This window comes from Penicillium chermesinum, assembly GCF_028974085.1.
Source record: "Penicillium chermesinum strain IBT 19713 chromosome Unknown utg000007l:1.0-2695246.0:1.0-2697696.0, whole genome shotgun sequence".
NCBI lineage: Eukaryota > Fungi > Ascomycota > Eurotiomycetes > Eurotiales > Aspergillaceae > Penicillium > Penicillium chermesinum.
Window position 1 is genome coordinate 2537451 of NW_026695317.1, and position 20522 is coordinate 2557972.

General features: G+C 51.5%; 11 protein-coding genes across 11 annotated transcripts; 4 read left to right on the plus strand and 7 right to left on the minus strand.

Annotated features, from left to right (window-relative positions):
• Window positions 1–1120: 1120 nt before the first annotated feature.
• N7468_009704 (uncharacterized protein) lies at window positions 1121–2023 on the plus strand (the record flags this gene model as incomplete). Its single annotated transcript, XM_058479000.1, has 1 exon — window positions 1121–2023. The coding sequence occupies one exon, from the start codon at window positions 1121–1123 to the stop codon at window positions 2021–2023; it is 903 nt and encodes a 300-aa protein (XP_058327330.1).
• A 1841-nt stretch (window positions 2024–3864) lies between these two features.
• N7468_009705 (acetate uptake transporter family protein) lies at window positions 3865–5031 on the plus strand (the record flags this gene model as incomplete). The annotated part of the gene is made up of 3 exons (XM_058479001.1): window positions 3865–4343; window positions 4459–4630; window positions 4711–5031. Coding segments are annotated over 3 exons (972 nt in total), but the record flags the coding sequence as incomplete, so codon positions are not given.
• Window positions 5032–5287: 256 nt separating this feature from the next.
• Window positions 5288–6466, minus strand: N7468_009706 (Gfo/Idh/MocA family protein; the record flags this gene model as incomplete). Its single annotated transcript, XM_058479002.1, has 1 exon — window positions 5288–6466. The coding sequence occupies one exon, from the start codon at window positions 6464–6466 to the stop codon at window positions 5288–5290; it is 1179 nt and encodes a 392-aa protein (XP_058327332.1).
• A 424-nt stretch (window positions 6467–6890) lies between these two features.
• Window positions 6891–8868, plus strand: N7468_009707 (uncharacterized protein; the record flags this gene model as incomplete). Its single annotated transcript, XM_058479003.1, has 4 exons — window positions 6891–6986; window positions 7049–7213; window positions 7277–7817; window positions 7868–8868. 4 exons carry the CDS (start codon window positions 6891–6893, stop codon window positions 8866–8868), a joined length of 1803 nt encoding a protein of 600 aa, XP_058327333.1.
• Window positions 8869–9285: 417 nt separating this feature from the next.
• N7468_009708 (Krueppel c2h2-type zinc finger protein) lies at window positions 9286–11399 on the minus strand (the record flags this gene model as incomplete). Its single annotated transcript, XM_058479004.1, has 2 exons — window positions 9286–10356; window positions 10641–11399. 2 exons carry the CDS (start codon window positions 11397–11399, stop codon window positions 9286–9288), a joined length of 1830 nt encoding a protein of 609 aa, XP_058327334.1.
• An 897-nt stretch (window positions 11400–12296) lies between these two features.
• On the minus strand, window positions 12297–13761 carry N7468_009709 (putative amino acid transporter; the record flags this gene model as incomplete). The annotated part of the gene is made up of 2 exons (XM_058479005.1): window positions 12297–12359; window positions 12418–13761. 2 exons carry the CDS (start codon window positions 13759–13761, stop codon window positions 12297–12299), a joined length of 1407 nt encoding a protein of 468 aa, XP_058327335.1.
• A 2203-nt stretch (window positions 13762–15964) lies between these two features.
• On the minus strand, window positions 15965–16851 carry N7468_009710 (uncharacterized protein; the record flags this gene model as incomplete). Its single annotated transcript, XM_058479006.1, has 2 exons — window positions 15965–16701; window positions 16749–16851. The coding sequence occupies 2 exons, from the start codon at window positions 16849–16851 to the stop codon at window positions 15965–15967; spliced, it is 840 nt and encodes a 279-aa protein (XP_058327336.1).
• Window positions 16852–17362: 511 nt separating this feature from the next.
• On the minus strand, window positions 17363–17599 carry N7468_009711 (uncharacterized protein; the record flags this gene model as incomplete). The annotated part of the gene is made up of 2 exons (XM_058479007.1): window positions 17363–17514; window positions 17569–17599. 2 exons carry the CDS (start codon window positions 17597–17599, stop codon window positions 17363–17365), a joined length of 183 nt encoding a protein of 60 aa, XP_058327337.1.
• A 64-nt stretch (window positions 17600–17663) lies between these two features.
• On the minus strand, window positions 17664–18198 carry N7468_009712 (uncharacterized protein; the record flags this gene model as incomplete). Its single annotated transcript, XM_058479008.1, is given in 3 exon segments — window positions 17664–17750; window positions 17765–18016; window positions 18034–18198. The coding sequence occupies 3 exon segments, from the start codon at window positions 18196–18198 to the stop codon at window positions 17664–17666; spliced, it is 504 nt and encodes a 167-aa protein (XP_058327338.1).
• A 6-nt stretch (window positions 18199–18204) lies between these two features.
• Window positions 18205–18711, minus strand: N7468_009713 (aromatic-amino-acid aminotransferase; the record flags this gene model as incomplete). Its single annotated transcript, XM_058479009.1, is given in 3 exon segments — window positions 18205–18387; window positions 18402–18530; window positions 18565–18711. 3 exon segments carry the CDS (start codon window positions 18709–18711, stop codon window positions 18205–18207), a joined length of 459 nt encoding a protein of 152 aa, XP_058327339.1.
• Window positions 18712–19341: 630 nt separating this feature from the next.
• On the plus strand, window positions 19342–20324 carry N7468_009714 (dihydrodipicolinate synthase family protein; the record flags this gene model as incomplete). Its single annotated transcript, XM_058479010.1, has 2 exons — window positions 19342–19793; window positions 19865–20324. The coding sequence occupies 2 exons, from the start codon at window positions 19342–19344 to the stop codon at window positions 20322–20324; spliced, it is 912 nt and encodes a 303-aa protein (XP_058327340.1).
• Window positions 20325–20522: the final 198 nt, after the last annotated feature.

A 20522-nucleotide genomic window follows, 5' to 3' on the forward strand; every position in this document is an offset into this window, starting at 1 on the left:
CTTGGGATCAAAAGTGCGCATGTGTGGGTCTTACATGGCCATTCACATCAGATTGAGTTGATTGCCTGACATGGCGCACTATGCCACGTCAGTAAGTCAAGAGGGTGCATTTTCTTATCGAGGGTGGATTGTTAATATGATTGGATAGACCCGTGGACCCCGGTACAAAGTTCTGCCGGGCTAGGTAAGACCGCCACGTCTACCCCTGTCACAGCAAGCGTATATCGTGGAGGATTGATGAGGGAATTTACTCAGAATGGCAGATAAGAGACTTACTTATTTGATCAATGAAGCGCCCTAGTAGTGTCCTCAATTCCGAAAGTATCCCGTTCCAGAGAAACAAACCATCGTACTCCAGGTGACGACTTCTGTCACTACGTCCCCGTCCCCCCAAGAGCATCCTGCGTAAATCCGGGAACCAAAGATGCCGAAGAACGAGATATCTTCACTTTTGGACAGTTTCTGCCAAGAGAATCGTTGTGATATTGAGAGGCTTTTCCATATCGACGAGTTGAGCTCTGAACAAGTCAAGCAATGCATGGAATCCAAGTTGAGACAGATGGGGTTGGACCACCATATCTCGTGAGTCATCAAGAAAATTTTCGATCTTGGGAGCTTGACTAGATACGAGCGGTACTAACTTTGGCGCAGGATGGATCAATGGAAACGCCAATTAGGGAAATTGAAAATACGGAAAAACCTATGCCAAAGGGAAGTCGATGCCATTGAAAGTCACCTGGGCCCCAGCCCAGAGATTATGCCTTACTTGATACTAGCTGATGGCATCCTATTGGATGGCAATCGAGTAAGAGAATATCGCCAAAAAAAGAATCAAGACTCGCGGTTTCACCGGAATGAACATCCGCGTCAGATTGCATATGTGCAAGTGCCTTCAACCTGCACATTGACCTCTCTTTCTGACCCGTTTATATTCAAATACTTCCGCCAACTTTTATTTTATACAAGAGTCCATTTTGACAGGTCATTTTACCTGCGCATATGGACGATTGATCGACGGGGTCTCTATGCCAGAACTTCAGCACTTCGAAGCGATCTCACACAGCTAAGCAAGCTGCACAATAAGATCTCAGATGCCTTGGGCCAATTTCGGGCAGAGAACATGAGCACCGCCTGGGCCTTGATACGAAGTGCATTCTTATCGATCAAAGAAGCTGTGGTGAATCTTCATCATCGCCAATTGCCAGATCTCCTGGCTATTTTGCTCATGCTGCAGCGCAATAAGCACACGGATCCCATCCATGAGTCCATGACCAGATATCTTCACCTTACCGCAAGAAAGTACTTATTCCAAGATAGTCCAGTTCGGGCCGTGTTTGAATCCTTACCGGGGTTACCGAAGGACCCTGCTGGACACCTTTTCCTTGCGTACGATGCCTATTGTCGGGCAATTTGGAAGCATAACACGGGAGATGGTGGAATAAAAGCTCTCTGGTCTTTCAATCAAGCCAGCTTTCCACGTGCCGAAGAGGGAGGATTCTATGAAATTTTAAAAGGCATGCAGCCAGAGGATATTGAAATTCAATTGCGATTGGTCGAAGAAGACTGGGGCCCCTGCAGCACTGAGACCTTCAGCTTGTGGCACATGGTGGCTCAATGGTTCTATCGAAATGGAGAGTTTCGATACATGGAGTCCTTTCTCCAACAGTTGTGTGCTCGCGTCCACGGTCTTGAGAATGAGTTCAACTATGCCGAAGATCATCAGCTAAATTTCAACTGTATGATGAGCTTTTCTCTACTAGGGGTGGCTCAAGAGTCACAAGGAGACCTGATTAGTGCAATGGTCGCATTGCACCGATCGATCGCTATTCGAAGCCAAATCATTCCGAATGGCATGTGGGATCCCGGCAAGTTGGCTGCATTGCGAAAATTAAGATCGATCGTCCAAAGACTTGGCGATGCCGCTCAAGCAAGTTATTGCACAGAGCAAATTGACAGCATGTATGCATCCCAAGAGAGAGAAGACAGACAAGAGCAGCAACTATCGGGCGCTAGGAGAAATTGAATACCAGTGAGATCTCTCGCAGGGCCCTGAAAAATGAAGAGAACTCCTGAGCTTCAAGCACACTTTGAAGCCAGTAGGAGACTGGATTTCCAGTGTTTGCGTTGCTCCTTTCCATTTCTATCGAGCGCATCTACGCCTTTTGCCTCATGAATTGCATATGTTAGTCCTGAGAAATCGAGATAATGCAGAGTGCTACGAAAGCAATTCGAAAGTGGAAACTAGAGTGAGATAATAGCTCATGAAGGGTCCATGGTCTTATATTCTCTTCCTACTCTTATATTTGTCTAATAGGTATTTGCATATAGCTAGCGGAAAGATGGGGAACTGTCCATTCTGCGTACTGTCTGCGGTCCAGCCGTATCTTATCGTGCTTTTTGCTTTTGCTCGGGCTTTCGCCCCCTTTCTTTTCGCTGCATTGGCGCGTACGGGAGATGGAACTGTACCTGGAAGACCGCCAAGCATGAGATTCAGGTAGCCATGCATTTTTGCAAGAAGCATGTAGTCTCGAACTCTGGCCGTCTCATTCAAGACCTACACGAAACTAGTCGATAGTTGCGGCTCAACCCCACATCTGAAAATGGTGGCTGGATTGTCCGACTCAGCGGAACTCTCTGCATGCAGGGCTGTGCTTTTTGCGAGGACCCTTCAACAATCTGGGCATAGTCAGAGAGATGGCAGTGTTGGCAAGTCTCGGTGTTGTCCAAATTCTGAAATGTGGGAATGTATGTGTTTGGCAAGAAGCTTCGAGCCAAATTTAAGCTTACGGAAAGCGGAGCTATTGGTACAGGGAGAAGAGCAAGAGGAAAAGGAGACTTGGTTGGCGGATCATGAATGCGCGAAGCAATGGGGGGGGGGGGTGTTTTCAACGTATAAATGGTATGTGGAGATCTCTACATAGACTATGTTAAAGAGTATGGTTAGTTTCTTCTCCGCTTTCATCGCCTTCGGTGACTAGTATAAGTGGCTTAACGGATACTAGTAGACTACGCTAGGGGCATTGATAGACAAGAGAGTCGCAGCCTCGAAGCTGCTCTCCATATTCATGAGATGAATGGGCGTTGAAGCATGGCAGAGGGCCCGTGGCCGGGACGCGGCGGCCTCCGTCTAGTTGAGTTACTCTTCTCACATGCATCGAATTGGGTTGCACATTGCCAAGAGATCCAAGTGACAAAGATTGGGCATATTGGAACTGCAATTCACGCTTCAGGGAACAAATAAGCAGAATCTCAAACTGTTGTGATGGCAGTTCCAAGTTGAGGTTTCAAACCAAGGACATACTAGCTGCTGGAGGGCGAAAAGGGACTTGGAGACATACCCATGCTCTCCAGAAGATAGAAGGGCCGTTCAAAGACATGAGAAGAATGATGTACGGACCGTTAGTAATTATGAAGTTACTATACCATTGGACTTTTATTTACGAATGATCTTTTTGCAATGCTCCACCACTAGGTCGTTCCTGTTGATCGTAGGACGCTGTAACTTATTAGAAGCTATGTTTCATACCAGAAATTGACGCACAAACCACAAAAACCATCTTCTCATGAGTATGGAGCATCAATTCCTATCGTATAACGCGTGCTTCTTTTCACGAGATTGAAACTTCGGCGTTTCGGCGTTTCGGCAATGCTAGTTGAGATGGCCTAGTGACACTTTGGTCTGACCTCTACTAAGCCTCCTTTTGGGATAATGAAATGTCTGGCCGAGTTGTTCCGCTATTTGGTAAATAACTGCTCTGTCAATTCCCTCGGAAAGCTTCATTTCTTATTTTCTTACGTACTACAAATCCATCATGAACGGCCTTAGCTTCGAATTCCCAATCTATTTGATCTGGAATCTCCAGCGAACTTATTTTCCGAAGCTCGTACCGCAATCTTTCTATTTCCTGGTGCTTTTATCTCCATATCTCAAAATCCAGGTTTGCTTGCGCATCGCCCATTTGGCAAGGGCTTCCACTGTCAATGGATCAACTCAGTACCCCGGCGTCCCAGCAGCTGTCGGGATCCAAAGTCGAAGTGTGTAGTCGCTTATGTGAAGGTTCTCATGTCTCGCCTCTCGAAACTCCAGCACCTGAGCCTCAGTCTACGTTTCTCCCAACCACGGACCGGGAGCCTCCGTCGGTCGACATGCAAGAACAGGGCGTTGGACCGAGTAATATTCCAAAAATGGCGAATTCAGCGCCTTTAGGTCTCTGTGCGTTTGCATTGACCTCATTTGTATCAAATTTCGTCAATATATACGCACATGATAGGACATTCGGTGGCATCGACGTAGGATTGCCGTTGGCTTATGGAGGGCTGGCTCAGATGTTCGCTGGTATCTGGTAAGTGCTGGTGTACTCTGCAGATCTTTTTTTTTTTTTGTTTCTTTTCTTTTCTTTTTGAAGATTTCTTCAGGTCTTGATTGATGAGAGATACGAGAAGCTAATATTCAATCAGGGAGATGGCAGTGGGGAATACCTTCGGGGCTACATCCTTTTGCTCCTACGGGGCCTATTGGATTACCTCTGGCATCATGTCCGCTGTCAACAGGTCCGAAAATCCCTCAAGAACTCCGAGTGGTGCGTCAAATACGTGTTCGCCAGAGACCTTGATGGGTGCCTTCCATTTGGTGCGTGACCTCTCGCCACTCTTGTTCATTGCATTATGATTCATTGATCGATCCTAACAAATCCTGCTCCGGCGGCATAGGCGTGGTTCATCTTCACAACCCTAATGCTTTTGTGCACACTGAAATCAAGTATTGGGATGTTCCTACTCTTCTTCTTTCTCGATATGAACTATCTTCTTCTGGGAATTGCGCATCTACGATGCGACTCGAATGGTGACATTCCTGTAACAATTCAAAGATGCGGTGGTGTCTTCGGTATTCTGGCCTCATTCGCTGCCTGGTACAATGCCTTAGCTGGGCTGTTTGATGAAATCAACGGATTCTTCGTAGTTCCCTTGGGCCAGTTCCCGTGGTCACCCGCCGCTCGAGCTCATCGATCCAGGGTGAAAAAGAATATGTGAACGAGTCTTTTCTGTAGCCAATCAAAATATCAGATTTAGCTATATCTTGCATGTCGATCCCTTTGGGCTTTTTCTTCTTCAATAATAAAAAGAAATACCCGAGTCGTTATATTCTCGCTTGCTAGGCGAGGCGGGATAGTGATTGACATCAGGGCAGTTTAATGTCCATCCCATTTCTAAGGAGGGGATGAACATAAACCTCTCCCAAAATTCAAGAGTTGTCAATAACATCAATGAAGCTCCCCTAGCCGTCGTCTCATAAAGTCACCCATTGTCTTGATTCGGCAGACTTATAAAAGGCCTCGATCACTTTCATGATCTCAATGTTCTTGGCCATGCCACAGCATTCGTCAGAGCCTTCATGCATGCCCCGGACTCGATTAAACAGAGACTCGAGTTGTTTCATGAAACAACGAGGTATATTCGTTTTCCCGTGGGGATACTCGGTCTGCAACTTTGTTTCACCCGCTGAGAAGCTTCCCGCGGCACGTCGCAGGTTAAGCGTAGCCACAGGGAAGTCCGGGATGACATGTAAAGACCCATTGGTTCCGTATATATCAATTGCCCATTCGTTGCACCATTCGGTCGGTTCCCAGGCTGTCATGTCGAGAGTGACAGTTTTATCATCATATTCTAGGATACCGGAGCAAACATCTTCGTATAGCAGTGTCCCAACACCAAAGCTTGCCTGATCTACCGTCCCAGTGAATAGATCAGGGATCCAACCCACAATAGGGCGAGGTGGCTTTGGTGGTAGTTTTCGAATAGAGGACACTACTCGCTCGGGGGCCCCGAATAGGTCCAATATGTTTTCTAGGGTATGACATCCCGAGGTTTGGAGAATTCCACCGAGGTCCTCAGGGATGGATTGCCATAATTCTAGCCCAGCCCCAGAGGGACATCCTCCGTGAAAACGCGCGGTGGTGATATCGCCTAATGCCCCTTCGCGGATGACTTGCCGCGCAAACTCTAGAGGCTCGGAGTAATGTAGCTCGTACCCCAGTTCAACCACGAGTGTCGGCCGTTTCCTTTTGATCTCTTCTGCCAGCCGATAGAAATCACTGGGCAAAGCAGCTCCCGGCTTTTCCAGAAACAGTCCTCTGAACTCGGCTGGGTGATCTATCGCGAACCGCGCCCAGCGTGGAACATCTGGGTCTAACGCATGTATCATAACAATGTCTGGGTTAGTATCAAGAAGACCCTTGGGCGAATCAAACCGAAGCAGCCGGGGAAGCCTTTCAGCAAGCCCCTCCGCAATAGCAGAATCCTCTTCGTAGAAACCAGAAAACTCAAACCCACCCATCTTCTCCAGAATCGCGAAACGATACATAACATGGGGATGGCGACAACCTAAGAACGCGATTTTGATTGGCTGCAGCGTCTCACCATCCGGCAATTGATTCCGGAAGGAGAACGAGATTTTCCGTACGTCCATCCTGGAAAGATCGACTGCTGCAATGGCGGATACTGATTGGCCTATACTGTAAATCAGCCAGGCGATGTATGCGTATTTCAAGACGGGACGTCACGGCCAAAGGGGTCCTCTGGCATCCCTTCATGGATGAAAGAGGAAAAGGACACATGCCCCCGTTACGGATACCATCCCGCGCAGTCTTTCGAACATCGAGGCAAGGTCGGTGGAGTCAGGGGTAGAATTAGTGCCTGTGGGCCCAGGCCGAATGCTCGTATTGATACGGAGCAAATGCCAAGCCCTGATCACGCAGGCGGACTTGGCGCTCTGAGGCGGTGGGTCTTTTTTTTGCCACTCTGTCTCGCCGATAAACAATCTCTCTTTTCCTGCCCCCTGATCGAAGACTCCCGGCTGGCTGGCCCAGAATTTATGCCCTGGAGATGTAGAGATGATCCTCTCTGCTCTGCTGACATTCTTCCTTCTGGGAGTTGTCGCCGGGGAATGGTCCCAATTCGATGACCGCGATCTCATACATTATCGCACGGTAAGATCTACCCGTAGGCGCCTTACTGACGATCAATCCTGGGACTGACCAACACATCCAAGCTACCTAATCATCGCGTGGTGAAATGGAACATCTCTTATCATGACAAATCACAAGTTGCCCCTGGGTATTGGTTTACTGCACCATACTGGAGTCTTTCTGAAAACTCAGAGACTAAACAGTTTATTCCATACCAGGTCGGACCTCACATCTTTGATCAAGATGGGGTAGGTGCTCTCCACAGATTCATTGATAGGAAGTTGTGTTCCTAATGTACTATTTGCGATCAGGTTCTTATATGGGCTGGTGCGGTTGAATCCAATAATCACCAGGCCCACGATTTTCGCGTGATCGATTTCAGTACTCGAGAAGACCTCCCGCCGGTCCCTCATCTATCCTGGATCTTGATGGCCGGCCCCGGGGAGCCTGACTCGACTGGCCGCTCTGTTGTTTACAACAATCAATATACCCTCACGCGTGAACTGTCTGTTGCGACTGATGCTGTCGATACCCATGAGTTTTATGTGAAGAATTCCCCGAAAGCGATGTTGATCATTTCGAGTAAAGCCCGGGTCAAGCTCAGCGAGCTGGGCATGGAAGAGGCCAGCGATGTTGCGTCAAATGGATTTGCGGAAGTGGATTTGAACACAGGCGAGGAAACTTTTCGATGGATGAGCACCGGGAAGATCACCTTGGACGAGAGTTACGTCATGACCCCCGAGCGCTTCATAGAGAGTGACTACCTCCATATGAATTCCGTGGACAAGAATGAAAACGGAGACTTCTTAATTTCGGCGCGCCATACGAGCGCCATCTATTTGATCTCGGGTCGTGATGGACACATCATCTGGCGACTCGGGGAAAGAAGAGCAATTTCCAAGCTGACTTCACCTTCTGCGGTCAACACGATGCAAGATTCCTTTCCATCACCCCAGATGCGGCCAATCCAACTTCTATGGTGATATCTTTCCTCGACAATGGTGCAATTCTGACCGGCCCTTGGGGCACCATTGGCGATGAGCCAACATCATCCGGAATGATTGTGGAGCTCGACTTGGTGGCAATGAAGGCTACGCTCTTGAAACGCTTTATGCGGCCAGATGGAGGCAGCACAGATCGTCGCGGAAACATGCAGTCTCTTCCTAATGGAAACAAACTCCTCTGCTGGAGCTACGGAGGATACGTGACAGAATTCGATGCTGATGGTAATATTGTGATGGAAGCATCGTACGCTTCTGACAGATTCGATTCCTATAGAACCTACAAGCTCCCCTGGGTCGGCCGTCCTTCGTATCCACCTACGGTTGTTGCAGAGCTCTACGGCACCAAAGACCGGGATCCATCCACGCTCTTCCATGTGAGCTGGAATGGCGCAACAGACATTGCATACTGGCGCTTTTATGCTCGTAACAGTTCGGCGAGTACCAGACGAGAAATCGGCCTTGTACCCAAGAGTGGCTTTGAGACCACTTTCCTGGTCCATGGTCATACCGATTGGGTTTCAGTAGAAGCATTGGACTCGGATTATCAAGTTTTGGGGAGATCTCCGGATTCCCGGCCCCAGTCGCCAGACTTGCGTCTTTCTGATGCCGTTTCGCCAGGCATGAGTAACGAAACCTCAGCTGATGGTGGATACGTGCTGACGCCCGTGTCTGGCGATGCAGATGGTCCGAGGGACTACTTTTTTGAAACCTCGGCCGTTCATATAGTCCAGCGCGGGGGGTTCATTGCACCCTTCATCCTCGGCATCGCTTTCAGTGCAGGCCTTTTCGCTCTCCTTAAATGGAGGAGACCCATTGTGAAATATTGTACGTCTGCGTATAATTGGATGACATGGACCGGATACACCATGATCTGGCAGGATGAACGGGGGGGATTTTAATGATGATATCTCTGTCGCGAGCGAAGATGAGCTGCACACGTTTGATTTTGAAGATGGCAGACCTTTGGGAATGTAGCATAGTAGAATTCATATCGAACCCATCTCGTTGCATAATATAGACATGTTTGCGTCCGAACTCTTCTGAAATTTTCATGTAGCATATTGAGACTTGTTCATCGAGTTGTGGATGAACACTTACCGTTCACTATATGCGATCATAACTTGAATGTAAAAGTAGAAGTGACCCAATGGTCCTTTGCGTTGCGTCCTTGAATGTGACTAGTATAGCCCTGATGTAGTCTATCGGTGGATATCGCATGTGCTCGCTCAAGTCTCGTCCATTATGTACATTATTCTCACCCTTAACTCATGACGTTCTCTAATATGGAGCGGGAAAACCAGCAAGATCTCCAGGGCTCATGCTGCAATATCCACCAACCTCCCTAGAGTGACATACGCCTCTTGAAGGAGTTCCCACCGACATCCGACAAAGCAATCTCGCACTGCCAACAGTAGCTCTCCTGTCTGCTGAGACACCACACTCACATCCTCTTCGTTGCGAATCAGCATCAGCATCCGGACAAGATATTCCTCCGCATTGAGTGGAATTGCTCGCGCCTGGGTCTTGGTCCTCCTCCCCGACATGAACCCATATGCCCACAGGATCAGCACGGCGTGATATAGGGACCACGGCCGCAGAGAGATGTTGTCTTGACAGGCCAAGTACTGCTTCCCGGTAAACAAGATCTCCTGGATCAATAGGAGGCAATGGTAGAGCACCCGTTTCGATTCTGGTTTCTCCCGCCACGCTTCCACCCGAGCCGTCGCCCCGACCAAGTCCGGCTCGGAAGGTAGATTGCCCAGGAGCGATGGCGCACCAGCCAAGATATGCATGTCTGTGACATCGGTATAGATGGCCACGTACGCCATGCGGTATAGCGGTTTCGAAGCCTCGAGGGCCAGAGACGAGCTGCGCGAGACGAGGCAGAAGGACCAGGTGTCCAATGCTTTCTCCAGAGTATCTTTCCAGCTTTCGATGGTCGATGTTCTAGAGCGATCTGGAGCGGTTCCGCCGACGCCAAGGGTTGCAGATTCACGGGCTTTCAGATGCGCCGCGACACTGAACAGGCCGTGTAAGAGGATCAATCGGCCATATGGAGTGCTCTGTGGAGGAATTGGGTTCTGGGCGATCAGGTCTTTCAGCACGGGGAGGAATCCGGGAGGCTCGGGGGCCTTTTGGATTAACCGGTCCCATTTGACCGCGTCGTTGCACTCCCATACATTTTCGGGACATGGGAGCGGGAGGCGGACGTCTTGCACGGATAGAACGCAAGTATGGCCGAACATGAAGCTGTGTTGTGCGTCCATCAAGAAACCGAAGAATGCCGTCCGGTTGGATGACTGGATTTCGATCCACTGTTTCCATGAGAAATCCAGGTGGCTCATGTTCCCTACCGGGGACACATATGATACTCCACGCTTCATAAGCTAAGCTCGTTTGCCTGTTAGTACCGCCGCAAGTGGTGTTTTTACCAAAAGGAGTGGTCGCGAAAGTAAAGCAGCGGGACGTACTGTGATGATTGCCCCGTGAAAAATATGGGACAGTTGGTGATGCTTCCTTGTCGAGAACATTTTCTCCTGTGCTTGGATGAGCAGAAGCGTTTGTACACACCATAAGGACGCGGGTGGCTCGAACTCGGGAGCCTATCTGGAATTAACGTCTCGACGCCTTTCGAAGGTTGGGGAATAATAAGTCCGACACGGACACTCACTGTGAAAATTATATAGCGTAAGGAGTCGTGGATCTGAGTTGATATTTGAAAGTGATCATCATCTTTGGAAAGCGTTGCGCCCAGCGTAACGATGGCCGCAATCAGTAAAGCGGGAGCAGTAGCGGGGTTGAGTGTTGGCCTGTGGAGAATCGGAAAATGAGGATGGTAGTTCTCGAAGTATAGATCGAAAAAGTGCGACAGGTTCGAAGGCATGAAGAATGCAGAGCTAAGCACGCTCTTGGGTAGCGTGCCAAGAGCCTCGAACAGTCGCGCCTGCGCAGAGAACCACGGTGCAGAGGATGGCGAGCCAGCTTTCAACGCAGACCGATCATCCTGAGTGGAGGACGGGGGGGATACCTCAGATGAACCAGTTTGCGTTGGCGAGAATTCCTCTCCGGTGCCCCTCTCCATGGGGTTGAAATTCGAGGGGATATGTTCAAACAGCCAGTCAACGTCCAGCAACGGATCTGGTGCATGAAATGAAGGATCCCAGAACAAGGAGGTCACATTTGCTGGGTTCGTGAAGTCAACATTATTGTGCAGAGAGCCGACTGCGTGAGTGTGCATGGATGAAGTATCCTGCTCCGTCGGCTGCCTTGCTGTGCTCTTATTTTCCTCCTGCCCCGCGGACATCCCAATGTCCCAGCTGCGGTGGGCAATGGGCTCCTGATACGACACAGGATGTATTAATGGCGAGGGCGCTTCATCCTGTTGCGCCGAGGGAGACACTACGATGCCCCCCGAATTGCGATACCACATTCCGCGCTCATGGCGTTTCTGGTGCCTCCGCAGGAGATCGTTTCGCACGAACCTCTTCGGGCACGAGGGACATTGGTATATGCGCTTGGGCTGATCTGTCAAGGTTGAGCCTCTTCGATGCAGATTTGGGGGGGGGTTCTCATACTCACGGTTTAAGCGATGCCGCGAGAGATGCTCCGGTCGAAGGAAGCACTTGCCACACCCCGGCTCTATACATTTATAGTCCCGGCCCGCCATTCCCCAGTCCAAGTTGTCAATAAGGAAGGACAAGGGGAAGAGTAAGCAGAGGTGGGAGGAGTGGAGTTGAGGTGGGAAATGTTGGAGTTAATAGAGCACCCGTCTGCTTATCGGCTCTCCGCGCCACAGGAGTCTTGGTACGGGGCATTCATTCCATCCATCTATCTTCCCGGATGGATCTGGCTTCGCATCGTTGTCAATTTCGGGGGCTCTTCAGCGCCTAACCAACTCGCGACAGATCTAGGTTTTGGAAGGTCACCACGCAAGGATCCCTGTGGCCGAACTCGACTCGTTCTGCACGGCAGTCGGAGGTAAGCCGAACCCAACTATTCCCAGCGCAGTCTAGTTGGAGGTCCGAGCAAAAAAGAGAAATTTGGGTGCGGCCCTGCGAAAAAGCGGGGGGGTTCTAGAGTTTTCCAAGGGGTCTATACTTTGACACGCTAAGATGAGTGTATTATACGAGGAATATATCAGATGCTATACATATACAAAAGCAAGAGCTAGCCAGCCCAGTTCCGACGTCTAACCGGAACAATGCAATGCAGTCCAACGCGCCCTGCGCCCCTTTCTCTCTAACCTTTTCTTGGCAGGAAAGATCAAATACCCATGGAAAAACGATAATAAGAAAGAATAGAAAAACCACCCCAGGGCGGCTCACGCTTACGACGTCGGAGCGGCACAAGTGAAAACACCACGCACGGTACCGGCGTTGTATTGCGAGATCTAATTCGTCATTAGTCAAGCTGGGAGTGGCGGGAGGAGGAATGCGAAGGGGACTTACAATATCATCAACACTGGAGTAAGTTCCGGCACCCAGAATAAGGAAACCAATGAGCATGATGAAGAGGTTGGTAATGCCAAGCAGCAAGTTCTTGCGCTCAAAGATGCTACCCTTGCGAATGAGGATGAACCACATCATAGCGGGGAAGTAGAAACTGAAGCCGGAGATGAAGAGGGCGGACGAAATGGACAATAGATCGTCGAAGAAGGGGATAACCTCGGCGATGATGAAGGCGAGAACGGTGATAACAGTGATGATGGCCAGCCAAGTGATCCAGCCCATCTTGGTGTTGATGTAGCGAACAGGCGATTTCGCAAAGATGCGGCCGTGGATCATACGACCACAGACGACCGTGTTGATCGAGCCACTGATGAAGATGACGGGCAGAGCGATGCCATATGCGACACGGCCCAGCAGATGGCCGGCGGAGGTCAAGGCGGGGGAGGACACCGATGGTCCAACAAAGGCGTAGACCAACGCACCCGTTAACGTGTAGATGATAATCTCAATGATTCCCAGCACCCAGATGGATTTCACGTAGTCGCGAGGCGTGTGCATTTCGTCCATGAAGGAGAACTGGCACATGGCGAAACTGTACGCGAAGACGATGTTGGTGATGGAGTTGAACCCTTCGCCAAAGGTGAGGTTATCCTTGGGCCATGCCGACCAGGGAACGGCTGACAAGCCACCAGGGCTGTTGGTCGAGGACACACCAGTGCCGATAATCGTGATGCCAATGGCGATGATGATGGAGGCGAAATCCACGTATCCGAGGATCGCCACTTCTGCGAAACTCGGCGGGACAGCCAGCAGCAGCAAGAGGATGGCGGAGACGACGGCAAAGACGACGGAGCAGATGTGGCTTTCGGTGATGTTCATCCAGGCAATGGTCCCGGTCAAGGTGTGCGATCCCGTCAGGAAGACCAGCTGCAGAGCCAACATGACGTAGATGAGTTCATACCCAAAACGACCAAACATCAGGCGCCCCGCATCGGCGTAATGGGACACCTCCGGGAACAGCAGCTTGACCTGACCGACGACGTAACTGGTGTAGATCGCGATCAGTCCGACCCCGACACAGCAGATGACACCCGCCACCATGCCCAGCGTAGCGAAGGTCTTGGGGATAGACAGACTACCCAGGGCGATGGCCTCGACGATCAAGACGACGGTCAATCGCTTCCAGCCCAGGCGGTTGAACTTCTGCACACCATGGCGCTCGGCCTCGCTCATCTCCCCAACAATATCACCCTCGAACGCGGGTGGCGACACGTAGGTCTTCTCATCGTTCTCGGTGAACTTGCTCCCCTCGGAGCCATTCGAGATGTCTTCTGCGTAACCCATTGTTGCCAGAACAAGATGGGGGAAGGGGGGGAGAGGGCAAAAAGGAAGAACGAGGAAGAAGAAAAAAAGTGGATGGAGACGAAAAGTGACGCAGACACGCGAGTATAAGAGGCGATGAGGGATTTTGGGGGTGGAATTCTAGCTCGGCGACTAGATCCCACAGTTGGATCAAGCGTGAATTAGCGTGGACAGCGTTATCTCTAGTGGAGGCGAAGGAAGGTCATTCGAAAAGATAGAAAGAGTCAAATCCGTGACTAACAGAGTTCCGGGCGTCGATTGAATTTTTTTTTCTCTCTCTTTTGTCGAGTGCGCATCCACACGTGGAGTACGACGCTGCTCCACCCGCGATCGTCCCTCCAACGAAAAGGCCGCATGCGGGCCTAATGAGCTCCACGATTCCCAGGGTTCTCTAACCCTCTGCCCACCCTCTGCCCACTTACTGCCCACTTACTGCCCACTTACTGCCCACTTACTACCCGTTTGCTGCACGCTGATTGCTCTGGTCGCCTGAATTTGCCCGGCGGCCACTGAACTTTGCTGTTCGAGGCAACTCCCCGGGTGCTGCGGGCCATTTTTGCCTCCGTTCGACCCACCATAGCCCGGTCTCTACGATAAGAAGGTTTCGGTTTTTATGTAAAAGATTCATCGTGCGCTGCCGTGCTTAACTTAATGTTTCATAACCCCATGATTGCGGGGAGAGCGATGTTCGGTGACAGGTCGAAAGGATGACGTCGAATATACTTCTGGGACAAGCTTCCCATGTTGCGAGCATAGCATGGCGCTACACTCCATTGAGCGTGGTCAGAGGACGCCACCAGCCACCCGGATCGCCCGGGGCGCATCTGGGGAGAACCACGCCCAAGGAGTACTCCGTCCAAAGGGCATAGCATGATAAGGGTTGGGTGATTCGATTCGTAAGGCCCCTTTGCCTGTTTCGGACTCCGCCTCTACCGAGCCCTGCAGGGTTCACAAGGTCCACAGCACCGATTCGCCCACGTAGAAAACGACCTGGTCCTTCCCAAATTTGCATTTCCACTCTGTAACTTCCCGTACTTCCCGTACTTCCCGCTCGACTGCCCGGAATTGTCACCGCGGTCACGTGAGCCCGCAAACGGCTGTTTATTGTTGACGTTTCCAGATGTCTCATACGCAGTTATGTATGTTGCTAATAATACCAGATAAAGCGCAGCTGTGGATAGTCGATACCCCCTGAGCCTCGAGATATCCTACCGTCATCTCCTTCCGGGACTCGATGACCGGGGTTCTCTGAGGACCCAGCACGGCCTCGGAGTGAGACGGTAAATGCTGCCAGAAACGCCAATCTCGTTACCTAACAGCGCCCGTTAACATGCTCGAAAACTTGGGGTATACAAGCTCCCCCGCATGGGTTGGAGCCAAAGGGGCTGCGAGTCACAGGCACGAAAGTTGGAGGCGACCCCACCCCGAAACGACCGGGGGGGGGGGGGTTCGTGCTCCAGTCTGAAATTGGGTACGCTGACAACAGGCCCCAGTTTCGAGATTAAGCGGGGTAAAGACAATCCGGGGCTGTATTACCACCTCAACCCCCCTGAATGGTTCTGTTGTTTTCTGCAGGTCTGGTCTGGGATTCTCTGTGGTAACCGGTCGCGAATGACAGGTAGTCGTTCGATCGTAACCCATCCTAATTAATGAGCCGTGAAGAAGGATCGACGGCTTACGAAACCACCCTGATTTTTTGGGGCCAAGACCCCAGATCTATCCTATCGTGTCCAGGGCTTCCAAGCCACCAAACCATCCAGTTGGAGCGAAGCCGAATCCGGGTCTTTTGCTGCAATCTGCTTTGCGGACGTGGCTGCCGGTACAAGATCCCCGTGCACGGCGTTCGGTCGGACAGCGGACTGGTCGTCCGGCTCTATTGTGCATTATCGTGGACGGATTAGCCTTGGGGCTGAGACTATGGCGCGATCAGCCCCCGGGGGTTCCCTGACACCAAGCAGGGCATCGATAGTGATAGTATTCCCGAAGGGGCCTAGACATGCTTGGAGGCATTAAGAGTGCGTGAACAGTCTTTCTACTAAACTTCTAATTCCAATACCCATGAGGTCCAGAATCGCCAGGAACCTTGAAAAAAGAGAATAATGATTCTCCTAGGAGATGCTCCCAGCTCATATCGTAACAAGATAGGATGGCTGCCCGGACATCATGCTCAGGCTCTGGCCTGCGGCTACGACCTTCTGTCCAGGTGGAACACCGAAGTGGTATAGGCCAGCGACAACCCTGCTCGCTCTGCATTGCGCGCACTGCCCGATCCGGGTCGAGTAATCATGCTCGCAACCGAAATGCCGGAATGATGGGCATCGTGCAGTCGCGCGTGGATCAATGCTTGATGCACGCCCCGTCCTCGATGCCGGGGGATAGTACTATCCAGATATAGATGAGCCACACTCCCATCGGCCGTCTCGATGATCGCCATAGCCGCGCCTCCCGCAACGTGCCCATCCACTTCTGCCAGATACAAGGTCGTGTCTGGCCTGGACGCCGCGATTCCGGCAACTGTGCGCAATAGCGCCGGGGAGCGGCCTCCATCCTCGAACCCAGCCACCGACGCCTGGACGAACTGCTCGATCTCACTCGACTGCACAGTCCGAGTCACCACATGTCCTGGTTCAGCCTTCCGTGTGCCGGTGGCGTGGTCGGCGGGCGGACCGTCGACTCGGCACCAATAGGTGTGGAGGCGCCCCCAATTCACATATCCGCGAGAGAGTAAGGTTTGGATGGTCGCCGCCGAAGCAAAAGGGCTGAGATGGATCTCTGCGCCGAGGCCGATCACTCCGAAAATGGACTCCACCTTTTCGAGATCTGCGTTGTCGAGTGCGCCCTGTTTCCCAGATCCAACGGCCCGGTTGAGCTTTCCAGTCAAGGCCGATGATGTTCGAATGAGAACTCCCCCTTGGGTCCCGGCTGAACTAAGACATCCTCTTTTGGATTCTTTCGGGCGCATTCCTCACCTTGTCGCTGGACATGGATGGCTTCGGCGGTTTCACAGAGATTGGCTATGTGTGCGTCGATGAACACTTGGGTTGGAGAGGAGTCGTCCACGGTCACCGGCATTTTGGTTTATCTTGTTTACTGGCCGTGATGATTGGCTCTGGAATTTGGGGATCACCTGTGAGCTCGACTTGTCTGGCATCCAGGCCTGTTTTATTCGTCTAATTTTTTTTTTTTTTGTGAGTCATAACACCCCAGACGCCAACCGATCCGTACTAGTGAATTCACTCAACCACAGCATACGGTTCATATCGTACTACTCACTGGAGAAGGAGAAGCATCGTTCTAAATGATTTTTCCATTTGAGGCCTCGTCCCTTTGTCTGCTAGCTCTGCTGAATGCCTAAATAGGCAAATGCTCATGCTTTGCAGGATCATCTAAATCAACGGGGGCTCTAGCGGATCACTTTGCCAGTGGATCATGGGGACGAGTCCCTCGGCTCTTAGCGCAGGAATCTCGGGGCGCTAGCATAGGCTTGCATGTGCTCCATAAATGATCTTCATAAGAAATGTCACGAACTGGGATATTCATACATCACAGGGGCCAACCAGCCTATGACGTGAGCTTGCGTTATCTAACGCCCCCAATTCGCAGGCCCCCTCAATAAAAGGAACCAATCCCTGAAATCCTTTAGATATTGAGCGATCGAGCGCGCCACGTACTTCATATCGCCGTGGTTCAGCCCACAAGCCGCAATTCGAGAGCCACCACATAGCCATGATATTGCTCTAGGACGGGGGTTAGTCTGACATCAGCAATCATTCATCCTGGTGGCCTTACCTCGGGGGGTGGTCACCACTTCCAGTGACATCCCCGGAATCCAAACATCCCCGAGGGACAGATCAGGCGTTCGCAGGACCCAGGTGCTCCTGTGATTAAAGGAATGCGCTGGCGTGCGTGCCGAGCGCGATCAAATTGCTGTGAAGCTCACTTTGTGTTTTACGAATATGACCGCTCATACGCTTCGCCGTCATACCACTACGCGCAAAGCCTTCCGATCTGGAGGACCTCGCTGGTTATCTTTGCTCCGAATGCTGGTGGGTTTGATACGTCGGGGGCGTTGTGATATTTCCAATATAGCATCAGTGACTGCTGCAGTCTCTTTCGAGTCCTTTTTGGCCAGAAGGAACCCCACCCTGTCTCCTGGATGATGGGTTGGTTTTAACATAAAGAATCCGGTCGCGAGTTCGAGCTGAGGCCCCCACCACTCACCATACAGGCCCATGTTCTTTGCAAAGGGCATACAAACCCACCTTCCATCTGCATCTCTCCCGGGAACCGCCAAATGGCGGAAACATCTTCGAAATCTCCCCCGGAGCGAATCCTAGATACGCAGATCAAAGAGCGGAGAAAGTTCCTTTGCTTTCGTAAATTGGGCAATCTTTCGCCTCTGTCCTTTGCTCGGGCCATAGGCTGTTAGGCTATAGCACAGGCGCGAGGTACTACCGCAAATCCTGGCTCAGCTTGTTCGAGCGTAGGGCGATACGGCATAAAATCGAAGTGCCTGAAGCTCTCGCAGGGGAACCCCAGCGACTCAAATATTTGGCGTTGGACCAAGCTGACTCTGGAATATAGACGTTGGGGGCTTAGAGTGACAGTCTTTTGAGAGAAACCCTAATCAATTGTAGTGATCCAGTGCCGGTAAGATTGTCGACCGTCGCAATAGTCCATGTTAGTGTTTGGAACCTGACACGATCTATCTTATCTGATGATATGCTGCTGATCGTGGTCCGCGCCCGAGACTGGCCTTGGATGGCGCCTCAGAACTCCAAGAACGGAGGAGACTGAGGACTCCTGAATGAGCTCCTGAGATAGCATCTCTCGAGTTTTCTGATACGAAGGGAGATCCAGTTGGCTAACCGTTTGCGTAATGATATGTTCTCTGGCGCATAGTTCCCACTTGAGGGAGAGGGTCAGCCACATATTGCTGTTAGCGCACAGATAGCACCGGCAGGGATGAACTTGGCCTCGCTGGCCCAAGCAGTCCCAGATACTGATGGGAATGTGACTGTCTTTGTTGCAGTAGCCGTTCGGACGACTCTTCCGATAGTAAAAATCCTCAGAAGACTAGAAACACTCGGTTGAAATAATCTTATGATACCGGGGCGTGAGGGACACCATCGGGGGGATCCCTCCAATGCATCGGCAGGTCTTCCGGTCCCTCGTATTGCCCACCTAACTCTGTACATGCATATCGATGAGTCTGGATGATCAAGCAATTCAGAAAATAAGGCCCACAAGCTCTGGTTAATCGCAGGCTATCTTGGCAACTGGCGATATAGCCCATCGGGCTCGCCCTCCGAAGCTCGGGGTGTGATCCACCAAAGAGCAATTCACGGCCGCCAGAACTTGACGATGCCCCTTTTATTCATCGGCATATCCCCGCAGGCGGGGAGCAGCCCCTCCAAACTCGCTCTATCGTTATGTGTCCGTCGGAGAATTATCCGATTGCGGGGTGAGGCGAGAATCCATTAAAGAGGGCTACGCGCTTCACGCTCGCACTGCCCTCTAGTTGCACTGGTTCATTTTCATCACCCCAAGGAACGGGACATAATGGGTTCTCACGACGCGTCACTACCACAGGTTCCACCGGCGGGGGTGTGGTGCCCTGCGGTCACCTTCTTCGATCACAGCAAAGACGCGTTAGACTTGGAGTCGCAGTCGAAGTACTTCGGCTACCTGTCCACGACCGGCCTTGCCGGCCTGGTCATCCTGGGAACAAATTCGGAAGCGTTCCTCTTGACTCGAGACGAGCGCTCTCAGCTCATTGCCGCCGCCCGAGCGGCCGTGGGCCCCAATTTTCCGTTGATGGCCGGCGTTGGGGCCCATTCGACCAAACAAACCCTCGAGCTCGCCCACGATGCCGCCGCCGCCGGCGCCAACTACCTCCTCGTTCTCCCGCCTGCATACTTCGGCAAAGCCACCACGATGAATGTCGTGAAGAGGTTCTTCTCCGAGGTCGCAGCCAAGTCGCCTCTTCCAGTGGTGGTCTATAACTTCCCGGGGTGTGCAACGGAGTCGATATGGACTCGGAGACTATCACCGCCATTGTACGCGAGTCAGCTGCCTCCAGCAGCTCGGGCAAGTCCAACGTAGTCGGTGTGAAGCTCACTTGCGGGTCTGTGGGGAAGATCACTCGATTGGCTGCTACGTTCTCTCCCAGCGAGTTCGCGACATTTGGAGGGCAATCCGATTTCTTGATCGGCGGTCTGGCTGCGGGCAGTGCAGGCTGTATTGCGGCATTTGCAAACGTTTTCCCCAAGACGGCTGCTCACATCTACACCCTTTACCGGAAGGGCCAACTTGAGGATGCACTGAAACTGCAGCAGAAGGCTGCTCTGGCCGAGAGTCCTATCAAGAGTGGCATCGCTTCCACCAAGCACGCTGTCGCAACTTACTCGGCTCGCGCGGCCGGGATTTCAAATACAGAAGAGAAACTTCACCCGCGTCACCCTTACGAGCCTGCTGGGGAGCCGGTGAAGAAGGCTATTCGGGAGACGATGGCCGAGGTCGCCGAGATCGAGAAAAGCCTATAATAATTCCTGGGGGGTTCTCTCCCGCTAGACGCCTTATAGAAATTCGCTTTGAGGTCGATAGCAAATGAAACCTCGAATGAGAGACTTCCTGCATAGAAAGCGTTTGCTTGTTCTTATCTTAGCAATATTATCGCGCTCGGAGCTCGATTGTCAAATCAACAGAGAAACAGACGCTTCTACCGGAACAAGATGCAAGTT